This window comes from Pimephales promelas, chromosome 6 (assembly GCF_988280905.1).
Source record: "Pimephales promelas chromosome 6, fPimPro1.hap1.1, whole genome shotgun sequence".
Classification (NCBI taxonomy): Eukaryota; Metazoa; Chordata; class Actinopteri; order Cypriniformes; family Leuciscidae; genus Pimephales; species Pimephales promelas.
The window spans coordinates 22,808,827-22,825,930 of record NC_142774.1 but is presented as its reverse complement, the minus strand read 5'-3'; the positions used below and the strand labels follow the sequence as shown (position 1 = coordinate 22,825,930).

At 38.9% G+C, this 17,104-nt stretch overlaps 1 protein-coding gene across 4 annotated transcripts in view; it reads left to right on the top strand.

The window, feature by feature from the left end:
- The first annotated feature begins 4,392 nt into the window (after positions 1-4,392).
- LOC120488657 (splicing factor U2AF 35 kDa subunit) overlaps positions 4,393-17,104 on the top strand; it is a 73,496-nt gene continuing 60,784 nt past the window's right edge. For 2 of the 4 annotated variants that reach the window (XM_089132264.1, XM_089132263.1), the window contains exons 1-2: positions 4,450-4,608; positions 5,050-5,137. In XM_089132264.1, the coding sequence (XP_088988390.1) occupies positions 4,481-4,608; positions 5,050-5,137 (216 nt within the window). In that variant the 5' untranslated portion in view covers positions 4,450-4,480. Of the gene's footprint in view, positions 4,609-4,863; positions 4,929-5,049; positions 5,138-17,104 lie in introns of those variants that run through there. The other 2 variants (XM_089132266.1, XM_089132265.1) reach the window with 2 other exon arrangements.

Genomic DNA, 17,104 nt, shown 5'->3' with positions numbered 1-17,104 from the left:
TCAAGTTTGGGCTGAGCTGTAATCAATCAAAAAACAAACAGAACTTGACAGGGTTGCAGCATAGATTTTAAACAAATCACCAAGACGGAACTCAACGCACTTATACATGACTTCTACGGAACTGTCAGAAGCTCCACAGGAGAAAAATATGGGATCAGTATCTATGTAGTGTTACGTGCGGGTCTGAACAGATTCCTAAATGATCCACCGAGTTTGTCCTGGTGTCTGATAAGAGACAGCGAATTCACCTTATCCAATAATGTTTTCATTGGAGTCGTAAAGACAATGAGAAGAGAGGGTCGTGATAAAACGGAGCATCACACACCGATTTCTACTAAAGATTTCAGCACCATAAAACGGTCCGATGCGCTTAATCCCACCACACCTGTCACTACACCAGTCAACGAAGTATTTCACTGCCCATTGGGTTTGCTGCACGGCATTTTTTTTCTCAAATTGTTCCTCAAACCACTTATCCATCGCCATGCCACCTAGTATAAATCGAAATTTACTTCGATTTATTTACGAAATTTACCTAGTATAAAACGAAACATTTTAGCCTTTTTAAGTTATGTCTGTGACTGTGACATTCTTGCTGCAACAGAAAACACCGCTGACAGCGCTGAGCCCCAACTAAAATATCACCGCAGTGGAGCCGATTGAAATGAGACAAATATAAATGCATGCACAATAAACGGAGATGTTCAAATACATTTAAATAAACAACAATAAATAAAGTATCTCTTGTTAGGCAGCATTTTAGCAAATAAATTAATAACTAGATTAAAGACCTAACTGTTATCTATCAAAATATGTGCCTTTGTGTTTTTTTATTTTTTTATTTTAGATTTGTATTTTGCTGAGAGATAAGCTATGCCTATTTGTGTGAGGACATTTCACAAATTTTGTGTTGTAAAAAATAAAAAGAATGAGACAAAGTTTGAGAATGGTTTGTTGTTTTTATTTGAGCTTTCCTACATTCCTACAACGTTGTTGTTCACAGTCAGGGAGGGACTATTTTCTGGCGGAAGGAATGTTTTTATTGATTAAACTACATGAAAGTTGCACTAATACATTGTTTTTTATTTTAATATTGTGTGGCAACCGTTTTATAAAAGCAATAAGGTACTCGAGGCAAGTGCTGTATCGTGAATAAGTAACGGCTGAAGGGCGTTGTTAAATAAAATAAAATATTACAATATTAAAATAAAAAACAATGTATTAGTGCAACTTTCATGTAGTTTAATGAATAAAAACATTCCTTCCGCCAGAAAATAGTCCCTCCCTGACTGTGAACAACAACGTTCCAATGTAGGAAAGCTCAAATAAAAACAACAAACCATTCTCAAACTTTGTCTCATTCTTTTTATTTTTTACAACACAAAGTTTGTGAAATGTCCTCACACAAATAGGCATAGCTTATCTCTCAGCAAAATACAAATCTAAAATAAAAAAATAAAAAAACACAAAGGCACATATTTTGATAGATAACAGTTAGGACCAGTTAGGTCCGAAGTATTTCACTGCCCATTCATGGGTTTGCTGCACGGTATTTTTTTTCATTACGTATTTGTCTTCTCGAATGTGTCAGTGTTACATTTCAGCACTTCAGCATGACGTTTCGTATTTGTAGAAGTCTCTCCAAATTGTTCCTCAAACCACTTATCCATCGTCATGCCACCTAGTAAATCGAAATTTACTTTAAACATTTTAGCCTTTTAATTCTCAAGTTTTTTTCTGTTTAACCTATGTTGATATGTGTGGTTGCTAAGGGTGTTGCTAAGGGCGCAGTGATAAATAGAACCGTTGGGTGAAGCGGTCATAGCCGTGTTTTATCGTGAATAAAGCACAGCTATTGACCAATCAGAATCAAGGATTGGAACTAACCGTTTTATAATGCTTACTTAAGGCACATGTTAACAGGTGTGACGTTTACCACTTTCAGGTAACTGGAAAAAGTTCAGCCCCGTTGGCAAAAGCACGACCTCCCACGAAGTAAGCAGCCTTCCCTTGTTCTCGCGCTTTAGCCACCTGTGGGCACAACAGCATTCTTTGCTCTCTGACGGCTGGGGACAGGTCTTCGGCAAAACATAGCTTGTTGTTCTGCAGGAAGGTGGACTTCTTCGCAGCCTTCCATACAGCGTCGCGGTAGATACGAGCACAAAACTGTAGAATTATCCCTCGAGGCTTGGTGGCACCTTTCTTTAGTTGTCCCAGACGATGCACTGAATCAATAACATCAGGGAGTTTGGCCTTGTGCTCCGGCAGGATAGACTGGCAGATGTGTATAACCTCTTGGCGGATGTTTTGATCTGCTACGTTTTCAGCCATACCGTAGAGACGCAGGTTCCAACGTCGCGAATAATTTTCCAGATCAGTGATTCGTTGTTCCAGAAGGATCGTCTTTTTCTCCGCCATGTTGACTCGGTCATCAATGTGTGTCACTTTACCTTTCACTTCATGAATCTCAGCGCAGGCAAAATCAACAGTCTTCTTTAACCCCTCAATCTTTAGAGTATTGTTGGAAATCATTTTCTCCATACTCTTTTCCAGAAAGTCGATTCTCGTGTTGAAGATGACTGAGATTTTCTGCACAATATCTTCACCGTCTAGATCCACGGAGTGCTGCGGCTTCATTTTTTTGGCGCGGGGGGTTTGGAGGGAGTTGAGGAAGGAGTTATGGGGAGAGAGGGGAAATCTGGGTCCCCGAGGGAGATCACCGGAACATCCGCCATACAGTAGTCGTGTAGGTTGTTCACAAGCGGATTGTCCATCGGTACCTGCATGCTGCTGTGCTAGTGGTTTGCTAGCTAGGTAAGCCGTTAGCCGAGGGTTTCCTCACGTGTGACGTTAAGAGGCGAAAATTTTACACGATACAAGTTTAACAATAAATAGAGACGGTGCACTCAACTCAGCGAAAATGTATCTCCAAAAACAAATTTAAAGTAACTATGATTCACTAATATGCATGTCTGAGGGTGAACAGCTCCATCGCGCACATGCACTCACTCCGCCATCTTGCCTGGAACCGCAGCTGTTGTTAATGGTGTTCCGCGGGTCCTACCATGCCAGTGACGTCATCGAAATTGCCAGCGCTAACAAGCGCAATTTTGCGTTGCTTATAAAAAGCTATATTAATATTTTTTATTAAAATGTTTAGTGTAATTTACTTTTAATTGTCATAAACAACACGTTTTCATCGTCGATTTTTTTCAGTTCAGTTCATCATCTGATTGGTTTAAACAACAGTGATGAAGGTAAATAAATTCCATATTCATTGAGCTAAATTCTCCAAATCAAGGCCATGTTTTATTTATTTATTTATTTTTTCCAATTGAAACTGACATATATTGTGAATCTCTTAAACGGGTTAAAAATAAGAAAGCTATAGTAACTCAAATACTCTAAAATGTTCAAGTAAAAATTAGGAAAATATCTCTCATTTTATAGATGATGAAGTTTGTAAGTCTGTCTATTTAAGCTAAGCTTATTTTGATTTATTTATTTATTTTATTATTAATTTTATTCTGATGTTTATTTATTTGTCGCTGTATAATAGGCCTATTTGTTTCACGAATTGTCGTGCTTGTAGGTAGGCTATGTTTGTAACTTGCATTCTAATAAAAAAGTAAAATAAATAAAAATAAAAATAAAAGAACAACAGATGTATTATTCTCTTTTAAAATGTTTGATTTTAAAACTGATATCATGTTTTATGTGTATATGGGTGAATAAACTCTCTGACAGTGCCATATGGGTTATATTTCATTTTTGTTAAAACTAATAGGCTATATAAAAACACATCTGTATTAAAGAAAAAAAATGATTGATAAACACATATTTGGAATGTAATTAAATAACAAGTACTTTGGGTGTCTTGTTCATTATATTGATTTTTATATAAAAGCAACAGAACTTAAATCACATCCAGTTTATTAGCAACACGTGCACGAGCGTGAATCCCGTTAATCCCGCGATATCCGCCTTTGATCTCACAGGTGTCTGATTCACAGCGAGAACCGAGATCTCTCCGGCTTGATTGCGCTTTTTTCACTCCTCCCCTCACTGCAGCCGCCTACTCTCGACTACAATGCAGGCGAGGCGAGGCGAGGCGCATCTCAAACAAGCCTAGTTTGCTTACGTAAAATTACGTCGTCGAGCTCAGTTTAAAGGTGCGTTCCATTCGACAGGCTCCCTACGCAGTGTTCACTGCTCCCCACTCCCTGAACACGGTATATCAGTTAAAGTGGACTTCACTGACTTCCTGTGAAGTGATGTATCGATGTTCCCTTATTCCCTATGCCGTTTGCAGTGCCCTTCGAACTGAACATGTTCGTTCCCTTCGAATTGGAATCTCACTTAAGATGGTGAAATACCCTGTGAAGTCCACTTCGCAGTCCACTAACGGTTGAATGGAACGCACCTTAAGCCTGCGCAGAACGCTTGGCTATCAGGAAGTGAGTGCCCACATAGACATCATATGAGTGCCCATGTTGAGCCTCAACTCTCTCCGTTGAAATCAACGGGGTCGCTGTGTCCATTTCTTTTACTGTCTATGTTCAAGATGGCGGAGTATCTCGCGTCCATTTTTGGTACAGAAAAAGACAAGTAAGCTATATTGATTTATTTTGTTTCAACAGTGCAGTAGTAATTGATTTGTAATCTAATAACGTTACACCTATATGAACTGTCTGCTGAGTGCTTGCATCCGATCTGAACACAAAACAATGTTTTTTTTGTCTGTGGGTGTGTGTGATCACATAAAGCTTCCGCAGTGGAATCGCACTGGCGCCAATTTCATAAAGTGTTCTTTAAATGCATATCAGATGTACAGACAACATGAGTTGAATTGAATACTTGATTTATGTAGGGTTTCAAATGCAATATTGTGGCTTTGTCTTTTTTATCGTTGTTATCGTTTTAAAATGGTAACGTTACAATATAACACTGTCTGATCATGTGTCACATTTTTGTCAATTTCTATACATTTGGCCTAACATACGTGTCGTATAGTCTTAAAACAGCATGTGTCCTTTTTCGTATTTTTAGGGTCAATTGTTCATTTTATTTCAAAATTGGAGCTTGTCGTCATGGAGATCGGTGCTCTAGATTGCACAATAAACCAACTTTCAGTCAGGTATGTTTACACCTCAAACTTTACACCCGTGTGTTTTATTCAACCTCTGTAAAATGCGTCAAGTTATGTTTAAAGTGTAAAAAACACTGTATTTGTTTCCGATGTAGAATGTTAGTCTGTGATAAATCTATAGGCTAATTGAACTTTTGTGATGCATTTAGGCTACATTACAACAAAGATGTAATCCCAGCTAACAAAAACACGTCCCCAGAAACGTACAGAGTATGCGATTTTTGGCCACCAGAGGGCTATTTCACAAAACCAAGATAGTAGATTAAGCTGGGATTTTCCAGATATCCTGGCTGAATTAAGCCGGGACTCGGTTTCACAAAAGCAGTAGCACATAAGTTACCATGGCGTTTTATTCTGTGCAGCTAGCCTGCTCCAGACCAGGCTAACAGCCAGGCTTAGTCAATCCTCGTGCCTTATCTGTTCAGTCAGCGGTCATGCAGATCAGAATCCAACGTGTTTTGTCAGTTATTCCGTTTTGTCATCTATAAGTTCAGCGCAATTTTAACAGTCTGCATTAAAATACCTCAGGTACATATTGGCATTCAGTCAAGTATAGCCTACTATTATTATTGTAACATTATGATGGTAGCCTACCATTATTAACTATAATAATAATTATCCATATGGGCATTGTTACTATTCAGTTGTGTTTTTGAAGACAGATAGGTCTTTAATAGTCTATTGTATATGATGAGGGACTTAGAGAAATGGCTGATAAAGAAGCAAAAGTTTTGTCAATCAAGTCAGGCCATATAAGTAGCTCTAAACACATGTTTCGTCCTTTACAATGGCATGCCCATTTTTGGATGACATCTGATGAAGCACTTATATTGAGAAGGCCTTTCAGACGTGAAAGAGTGTTTCGGGACAGGTCCGACCCATTGGCTTTTCCCGACAATTACCTGCAAGAGCGTTAGGGTAGAAGTGGAGGAAAATGCCCCCCTTCAGGAAAATGTGACATTACTGTAAATCAAAACATAAATGTGACTAGAATTGCCATCCCAGTTTTGAGTGTATTTGGCAGGAGTTATTTACCAAATATTAAAATTGCTCAACCTTCATAATTATTTTGTTTTTTGACTGAAAATATTATTGTACAAAGGGGGCGTTTTGCCCCAGCGGTGGGGTAAAACACCCCCCAAGGTGGGGTAAAATGCCCCCTTTCTTACCAACCAGTTTCCTTCATAGATCAACAGCAAAATGAACATAGTTTTTGATCTCTAAAAGTAAAAGACAAGTAATGCAACAACATAATATATATACCTATTAATATTTATTTCAGGAATGTAGAAAATAGCCAAATTTATAACATTTGAATATTTTGATTTCTACACGAGGTCTATAATTGATGTAGTATTTGTTCATCACTATCATCAAGATAAACAGAAAACCCTAAATAAATATTAAACATAAATTAGTATATTAATAGTGAAATATATTACATAAATGCATTAAAAGTCACTGTGTTTTATCATTGGGTCACCTAACCACCTTCCATCATTGGATTCACCAAGCTAGCTAATGCTCACTTGAAGTAATTTTTTTCATGTTTTGTTCAAATATTTAGATTTTACGGCCTAGTTATACTGCATTAAAGTGTAAAATAAAGACTTTGATGAACAGAAATATGTTACTGTAGTAATTATGATAAAGAGAAACTATGCCCCTTGGGGGGCGTTTTCTCCCACTCTACCCTACTGCTTTTCTGGGGATGTGTAACAAAAAAGAGGAACATTAATAAGCTGTGTAACATAAATTAATCAGCTGTCAGCAGTGTTGGGTAAGTTACTCTAAAAAAGTAATTAATTACTAGTTACTAATTACCTCTTCAACAGTGTAATTAGATTACTGTACTAATTACTCTCTCTAAAAAGTATTTAATTACTTTTAATTACTAATTACTTTCAAAATCCCATATCAACCAGCTGAATAATACAAGGAGAGGCATGAATCTGTTTTAATTCTTTCAAATAAATACTATAAAATTGCATGAATTATCCTTAAACTGACCAAGGTGGAGAAGGTTACATTAAAACATACTTTTTAGCATCAGACAATAGGCTACATTTTGATGTTAAACCCACTACTGTTTTATGTCTGATCTCATGACATTTCACACTTTTTTCATATTTTACAATAATTCATACGAATTTGTACGAGTGCGGTCGTAATATTTAGATTCCTCATAAAATGCATACGAATCGCTGTGAGGTCGGATTGATCTATACACAGTTTTTACCTCAATTACATCAGAAGTAACTGTAAATAAATTACAGATAAATTAAGAGTAATCCCTTACTTTACATTTTCAAGGAAAAGTAATGAAATTACAGTAACTAATTACTTAGTAATTAGTTACACCCAACACTTGAAGTATGGCGCACGCAACTTATCCATTGTAGCATCGATGAATCTGTGATGGACTGTGTGGTCTGTTGAAGAAAGCTGTTGACTCCCACTTATCTGAATTACTTACACCTGGCTTGACATAGCTGCTCCTGCTGAGCCTGGTTTGGCCTTTGTGAAACTCATAAAGCCAGGATGCACTGATCACACTAGGTCAAGCCCAGCTTTATCTCTTATCCTGGATTTCTAAATTCTGCTTTTGTGAAACAGCCCTCAGGGGCCACTCGTTTAAAATAATAACAAAAGACGTACTTTGATGACGTCGGGAAAGAGCGTGGGCTCACGGGAGTTGTTGTCGCTGTCATTAGGCTTGTTTGAGATGCGCCTCGCCTCGCCTGCAATGTAGTCGAGAGTAGGCGGCTGCAGTTAGAGGAGGAGTGAAAAAAGCCAAGCCGGACAGAGAGTCAAGCCGGACAGATCTCGGTTCTCGCAGTGGGTCTGACACCTGTGAGATCAAAGACTGATATCGCGGGATTCACGGGATTCACGCTCGTGCACGTGTTGCTAATTCTCATTGTCCAAAAGGTTTTTTTTGTAATTTTTCTTTATCATATAAACACATTCTTTTTGGATTCTATGTCAAAGACAAAAATTTAATTAATGCATGTTTTTGTATAAACCTTCTTTTATATATTGGAAAATTTCATATCCATAAAGCTAAATATATGAACAGTAAACCCCACTTTAGCTTTTTCAAAGAAGAATTGAAGATGTAGGCTATTTAAATACAATTTCAACATCTCTCAATAAGAAAGCAGTGAAAACATCCAAAATTTGTACCATGTTTAATATTCTTCCTTAATGTTTTATTTTTTTCTTGTATGCCCTCATCTCTCTTTCCTTCTCTCTTTTTTTTCTTTAAGACTAATGTAAAATAGTGTTATTTCTTTTCATATCTCCTCTCTTAATGTATTTGGTACCATAATGTCTCCTTGTTTTGATAGATTGTTTACTACTTGTATGTCTTGACTTGTTCTGTTTATTAACATTGCATTATTAAAAAAAAATAAATTTTAAGTTCTGTTGCTTTTATATGAAAATAAATATAACGAACAAGACACACAAAATACTTGTTATTTAATTACATTCCAAATGTGTTTATCAATATTTTTTTCTTTAATACAGACATGTGTTTTTATATATTGTTTTAATAAAAATATCATGTGCATAAAAATATCATATGTGACATCACATAATAACCCATATGGCACTGTCGGAGAGTTTATTCACCCATAACAAATATACATACACATAAAACATGATATCAGAGTTTTAAAATCAAACATGTTAAAAGAGAAAAATACATCACGGTTGTTTAAACCAATGAGAATTAAGCTGTGTCGTCAGCAAGTCGTTTCCCATCATGCTTTTGATCAGCGCAGTCGGTGGAGAGCAACTGCGCGCGACTGCAGAATCCGACAGGTGCGCCTTGCGCTCGCGAGAGTTTTTTGACATACGTCGACATGACATCAGAGCCAGGCGGACCGTTCTCGGACACATTTCTAACCGGCATGCATCTCGCGCTGATCACCGGTGATCGGTTCTGCGCAGATTTTGCTCATCTCAAACAAGCCTAATGACAACCAGCTCAGCTCATGACATCATCGTTTCACAAAATATACGGATATACGGCATCTCTCTGTAGATTGAAGCCCCGTTCACACCGCCAGCGATTTTGTCGCTGTGTGTCGCTAGGCTCTGTACTGTGATGTCGCTTGTGGGCGTTCGTAGTGCTGTCGCTCTTGTGTTATTGGTAGACTGCACGTCTGGCCATACAAAAGACCATCACAAGTGATATATAATTTTAATTTGACTGGGAATAAATTACTTTTAAGGCTAAAAAGAAACCATATGCTGTTGGGAGAGTGTTTTTATATCTCCAGAGCTGTGTTCAGTGGATTAAATCATTTACTAGATAAACGATCGATCAATGAACAAATTAAACTTACTCATACTGTCACAAATTATAAAAACGTCATTCGAATTTGACAGATAATCAATTTTCTTGTCCCTAATAGTCAACGTAATGCAGGGGAAATTGTAAAATGAACTGCAGAAGTGCTAACGTGCATCATATAATTACAACACTCGAACTATAACGTTAAATGTATGAATTAAACTCACTGTCGAGAGTTTCTTTTCCATGCATCATTTTATTATCCATGTATGTGGTTACAGTCAAATCATATAAAACAGTGAAATCGTCCTCAAACTCTTTCTTTCTGTCTTGCCTGCACTGCACTCGAGACGGTGACGTGAGCTGAGCTCCACTGAAAGTCTTCTTTCCTATTGGTTGTCGCTCGTGAAAATCGCTTCTCATTTGCATAAAGTTGAAAATTCTCAACTTTTGTCGCTTGTCTCTTGTCGCTTGACATGCCCACATTCTGTCGCCAACGGTCACTGTCGCTCGTGTCGCCGGATGTCGCCAGCGCTCCATTGAAATGAATGGGATCCTGTCGCTTTGTCGCTGCGTGTCGCTGGCGGTGTGAACGGGGCTTTAGCTTGTCAAGAAGCTTTAAATGCAACCCCAATGTTTACCTGTGTCATGCTTCTCCTGTCCCAAACCCTTCTCGGGTCATATTTTTCAGGTACGTTTGAGCTTTAGCTAATGAGCTGGCTGTAGCAGCAGAACGTGCAGGCAAAGCGTAATCGTGGTCCATAACTATAATACAGACGAATATAAATATTAATATTACGCTACTTCAATGAATGACCTATTTTAGAACATTTTTCATATATAGAGCGCACCGGATTATAAAGCACATAAGATACTGCAGTCTAACGTTGGACTGGGTTTGCGTTATTCATCCTCTATGTGCTAAAGGCTAAAGGGAATGTAGTAAGTGCGCGGTGCCGGAGGTGAGGCGTTTATTTAGTAAGCATGAGAGAGCTGAAGCGGGCATGTACATTCACAGCCTGACTCATATGAGTATTCAATGTGCGAGGCTCGCTAACAGCAACAGTTGGCTGTTTTGAATGAGACGACACGGTTACTGTGAACGGGGAGCGCTTTAAGGCCTGTTCACACCGGGACGAATTTCGCGCGCGTTATTCGTCGACGTTTAACGCCTCGTGACTAAACAATGGGCGCCAACGTGAGTGTTCACACCGACGCGAAAAACGCCACGCGTAAAAGCGTCATTTTTAAAAAAACGCCTCGGGTTCGTTTTTTTGGTTTGACGCGCCGCGTCAAAACCTATCCGACCAACGAGATCGGCGGGTTTGCTCACGTGTCTGGTACTTCTGAAGTTACAGTAAAACACAACTTGAGGGCGCTCAAACACAAAACGGTCTTGCCGAGCACACATACGGCGAAGAAGAGACAAGATACCTACTGTATGGGCAAGATGAATGTTGAGCTGCTGGTCTCGGAGCACAAAGAGCTATAAGATAATATTTATATTAGTATTTCTGTAATAATAGTATAGTATAGGGTGACCAACAGTCCTGTTTTCCCGGGACATATGTAAAACGGTCACTTTGTGCTTTATAGAAATCTGAGTTGAGATGAGAACTGCGCATAGTGTGCATAATGTCAGTTAGATTTTGACAAGTGAGGAGAGGAGATAACCGCTGTGCCGACTCTTTGTATTCTTTCTTTTATTTTATTTTTCTATTGTGACCAGATGCTTGTTTGTTTGTTTTCTCTCGCTCGATCCCCGTGTATGAGGAGGACGAGTGTGACGTTTGAGTGGTTTTATTAAACGCGGGGAAATACGACAACTCTCGTCTCTCGTGCATCTGTTCATCTGACAACTGCTATGTTTTTATCTCTGGGCAACATCTCAACTTTGCGTTACACATGTCCTGTTTCCACGTCCTGTCCTGACTGTTTTTAAGTGATGAAAATGTCCTGGTTTTCAAACAAAAACTGCTGGGAAAGATCAGTTCTACAGGAAAATATAGATGGGCAAACAAGGTGGATGAGGAAGAAAAGCAAGATAAAGAAAATGAAAACTAAAGATATAAATAGATTTTGTTAGTTCGTTTTTGTAAGTTTGTGAGAGCTATTTTTTGTTACATTTGGAGGCATTTTTTAGTTATTTATTATTTATATATTTATTTTTCTATATTTATTATTTGTCTTACAGAAGACATTATTTCTATCATTATTTCATTCGTTTTTTTTCTATCTCTCAAAATAAAACATTGAGACATGAATATGATCACCCTAGTATAGTATTCTATTATTATTTCTGTTTTACATTAAGCGCCATCTAATGTCAGGGAATGAATTTGCATGTTCACTCGGCTCATCGTCAGCGAAAAACGCTTGGGTGTGAACACAAAAAACGCGTTGAAAAACGCTGACGAATAACGCGCGCTGATATTCGTCCCGGTGTGTACGGGCCTTTATGCGCGAGGAGCAGCACCGGGGACAGTGTGTCTGTTAAGAGTAAAAATCACAGCTTCATCGGAATGTTACGAAACTTGGTGACTTTTATGGCATTGGGTATGTGAACACACAAAAAAAATTGAGGTCATGATCCGAGCAGGCTAAGTGGTCGTAAAAAAAATAGTCACACTTGTGCTCTTCGGTCAAAAATGACCGACCATAGGAAATGAATGGGAAATTGACAAAAACACAAAAACTTTGAGAATTTTTGTGTGTACAATCTACAAATCGGCCACGATGCAGAAAAAAAGTGCTCAGCATTGAAGGGGTGACACTGTAAAACATCAAGAGTGCAAAACAGACATACCCACCCCTACGCACACACATACACACACACTTTTATACACAAAAACACCAATAAATTGTGATTAAAGAAATCTGTTTTGAACATTTAAAAATCACAGCTTCTTCAGAAAATTACGAAACTTGGTGACTTTTATGGCATTGGGTATGTGAACACACAAAAAAATTGAGGTCATGATTCGAACAATTTAAGTGGTCGTAAAAAAATGAGTCACACTTTTGCTCTTCTGTCAAAAATGACAACCCATAGGAAATGAATGGGAAATTGATACAAAAAAAATTCTCTGAATTTTTGTATGTACAATCTACAAATCGGCCACACTTCTAAAAAAAAAAGTACACCGCAAGAAAGGGGTGACACTCTACAACATCTAGAGTGCAAAACAGACACACCCACCAACACACACACACACACACACATACAAACACACTTTTATACACATACACACCAATAAATTTTGATTACAAAAAGTATGTTTTGAATTTTTAAAAATCACAGCTTCATCGCGATGTTACGAAACTTGGTGACTTTTATGGCATTATGTATGTGAACATGATCTGAGCATGCTAAGTGGTCTTAAAAAAAATAGTCACACTTGTGGTCTTTGGTCAAAAATGACCCCATAGGAAATGAATAGGAAATTGTAAAAAAAAAAAAGAAAAAAAATTGTGAATATTTGTTTTTTGTCATTTTTTTATAAGAAATAGTTTTTGAGATTGTTTCAACTATACAAATCCACCACCAACAACAAACAAAAATGTGTTCATAAACAGCTGGGGAATTCACATGCCTCTCAATAGAGAGCTGTACATGCCATCAAGTGGTTACACCATGATTCTACGCTTTTTCTCTATACTGTAACCAGATGGTGCTAATTTTCTTCAAAAAATATTTTTTTTCCTGAAGGCCTAGACTCTATATTAAACTAAAATACTGCATTAATATTTTTTTGAAGAAAATAATATATATATATATAGAAAATAATATATTTCTATGGCAAAAATAAACCATAAATATTGCATACATATTAATACATTCATTTAAATTGTCTCAAAATACTAAATTAAAAAGAATAAATATTATAGAACAAAAATAAATTGCATTGGTTTTACTGGAACGGAGAAAGTTTCATTTTTAGGTGTCCGGTCACTTTTGACCGGGAAGATAACAAGTGTGACTCCGAAACGAAGAGCACCTGAGGGTTAAACGTTCTTAGGACGTTCGCAGGACGTTCACAGGACGTCGCGGGTGACGTTCGCGGGACGTTCACATGACGTCGCGGGGGACGTTTGCGGGACGTTCAGCAAACATTCGGGGACTTTTCAGACATCTAGTGAACTTTAACGTTCACTAGACGTCTTTTTAACATATTATAGTCTCATAACACACATTTTAACTACCCAAGGAACAAACATACAACAAGGAACATCAGGAAACAAAATACTTTTATTTTCATTATCAATAGAGCGTGTGTGTTTGCCCGTCCGGTTGCCAGGTTCAGATGATAGTCAGTTCAACTCTGCTATCGGAGCAGGGCATCAGCACGAACGATCTAGGAACACAACAAACCATTTGTCACATAGCCAAGTTATTTTGTTGCTGCTGAAATCACAGAATTTATTTATCAATATTTATTAACCATTGAGCTAGTTTCAGCCGTGTAAGTGACGTCATCGATTAACAGTTATAAAACGTAACGTTTTTAGCTCACTTCCAAGCAAAATATTTAGGCTACAAAAATATCAAAACCTCTCATCAACACATAAAATGTGATTAAAAGCCCAAACATTCATAAACAAAAGCTCAAGCTATAAAGTTAGCCTAATGTTAACTCTTCTGAAAACGGTAGTGATGCTAATGGACTTTTTCGAAGACACTTACCCATTTCTATAAAGTAAATATTAAACAGAAGCGTGTCAGTTACAATTAAGAGAAGTGTCAAGAACAGCCGTGTGTATTATTTGTGTGATTTTAGAGACTAAACTCACCTGAAAGCAGTGAAAACAGGGAGAGTCGGAGTTTTGCTGTCTGCACTGGTGACGCTCCGTTTCCATGGCAACTCAACTTCACGCGCATGCCGGTTAAAACGCATCAAACATAAACTAGAATTAGAACCTACTTGAATAAAAATATCATTATTAAAGCATGAATATAAAACTTATTTTGAAGTTATGACCCGTTCCTAGGTGCAACTTATCATTCAATGGCACTTTTAATTCAGATTTTTTTATTATTGTTTTTGCGAACACTCAAGCCTCATATCATATTTCATTTGAACATGTGCTAAAAATGCCCATAGGCAGTTTTTTTTTAGCCTGACTACGTCAGACTTCCTACTTTCGCTAATTTCATTTTGCTCCTGTAGTGAGTCTGAGATAGCGGCCTATCTTTCAGTTTTCCACCGGCCTGAAAACAGCCGGCCAATCAACGAACAGAGGGTGGGCTGAGAGCCGTGACGTAGACGCTAAGCGCCAAGGTTTACATTGTAGGTTAGAGAAATCGAAAACCGAAACAACCGCAGAAATGGGAAACAAGACACGGGATGCAATTCGCTCGTTTACAAAGGTCGTTTACAGCCATGTTCACTCCGGTATTTCGCTCGCATCATCGGTGTTTACAGCTAGGACCGGCGCGTGCACTTCTGCCGCTCTAGGCAAAAAACAATTTTGCTGCCCCTCTATTTGCAACGTATACCAGCAAAAACCAGCATGCTTTGCCATTATGTAGCTTGCACAACGCGCATACACTTTTGATTCTCTCATCAACACAGATGCAGCCGTTTTTATTTTTGCAAATCATTATAATAAGGAAAAATATTAACACTTCAAGCTTAGGCATTTAGGCTACCCAATTTTTTCAGTAATTGTAGTAATGACGGATCAGACCTGTTTGGCCATAACTATATGCATATTTATAAGGACATAACTTACCCCCATTCAACGTCAGTTCTCCGCCGTTCTTTTACGGCCATGACAAGAAAGTCGGTCTCCTCGGCTGTGAACGCTCCTGGTGCGCTCTTATTATCATATTATTATTATCATAATAATAATCCACCATATTTCGTGTCGACATCCTGCTGCATTAGTCCCAGATATGTGATTCATGAACGATCTGTTCATTGTGTATGTCACGTGACAAATGAACCTAAGACTCGGAAGGTAAAGTGATTATTTATGTTCCCTGTAAATAATTTTTTACTGCATTATGATTTCTTAATTCAGAATATGATCAACATTGCGTAGGTGGATGTGATCGGGGAATTTGGCAGTTAATATTATAACATTAAGCCACTTAAATAAACGAAATGACTCGAATGACTCAGAAAATCAGTAAAATGAACTTCCTATTCATGACTTGCGAGAGCAGGGGCTCGTCCTCACGCCGCTGCGGGGCAGCGGAAGCTAAATCAGTCATGACTCGTGAGAGCGGGGCACGCCGATGTTGCGGGGCGGCCGCAACTCAGTAATTCATATAAATAACCTAGTTTGTGAATTGTTCATTCCCGGTTGGCACACATTTTGCAGCCCTTACAAAAGCGTCACTCCCTGTTTACAGTGGAAGTTCGATGCATAATGTCTCGATGCGGCCGTGTCGGCGCATAACATACGTCATAAATAAACTTGTCTGATTGGCTTGCGGGTAACCAATGATTTTAAACTTCAGAGAAGCGCCCCCTTGCGAGAGAGAAAACACTTCTCTATTATGCCATTCCAGACTCTGTCTACGAAGCAAAGTGAAGTAGCAGAGTCTGGTATTACCAGGCTAGTATTTTTTATACCACCAACACTTATTATGTTTTTATGGTTTATTTGCACTAGCCATAATGTCAAAATGTAAAGTGCACGTCCTCAGAATGTCCCCCAGCGAACGTTAAACCGGACCAAATGCGGACGTCTTCAGAATGTCCCCCGGCGAACGTTATAAACCGGACCAAATGCGGACATGCTTCGAACGTCCCCCAGCGAACGTTATGGACCGGACCAAATGCGGACGTCCTCCGAACGTCCCCCAGCGAACGTTATGAACCGGACCAAATGCGGACGTCCTCCGAACGTCCCCCAGCGAACATTATGAACCGGACCAAATGCGGACGTCCTCGGAATGTCCCCTAGCGAACGTTATAAACCGGACCAAATGCAGACGTCCTCCGAACGTCCCCCAGTGAACGTTATGAACCGGACCAAATGCGAACGTCCTCGGAATGTCCCCTAGCGAACGTTATAAACCGGACCAAATGCGGACGTCCTCCAAACGTCCCCCAGCGAACGTTATGAACCGGACCAAATGCGGCTGTCCTCCGAACATCCCCCTGCGAACGTTATGAACCGGACCAGATCCGGACCTAATTAGACGTTTGCAACGTCCGGAGGACGTCCCCTCCCAGATAGCAAACTGACATTGAAACAACGTGGAAACATGACATCGAAACAACGTTGATCTGACATTGTTTTGCTCATCGAATTAACGTTGAACCAACGGAAAATCAACTTGAAATTAAAGCTGCAAGCAGCGATGGGCGGGCCCTCGCACCTGTAGCACGTCGGGGTGTGAGGCAGCCGCGTTGCATATTCTGGAGCTCAGCCGGTGCGGCTGTGAATTTGCTACGCATACAAATCACCAAAAAATTGACGTAAAATTCAAAATGGTCACTTCCTGTTGCCAGCAGGTGGAGCTATGACTGCAGTCTAATTTCGGCATGTACATGTGTTCAGGGCGGGACTCTAGTATAACGTATAAAATTGCCCGCAGGTCTCAGGATGTCCACTGAAGTTACAACAACTTCCAATTTCATGGCGAATCATCGACGCCACGGACACGCCCATTGACCAAAACGCGCAGATAGCACAAC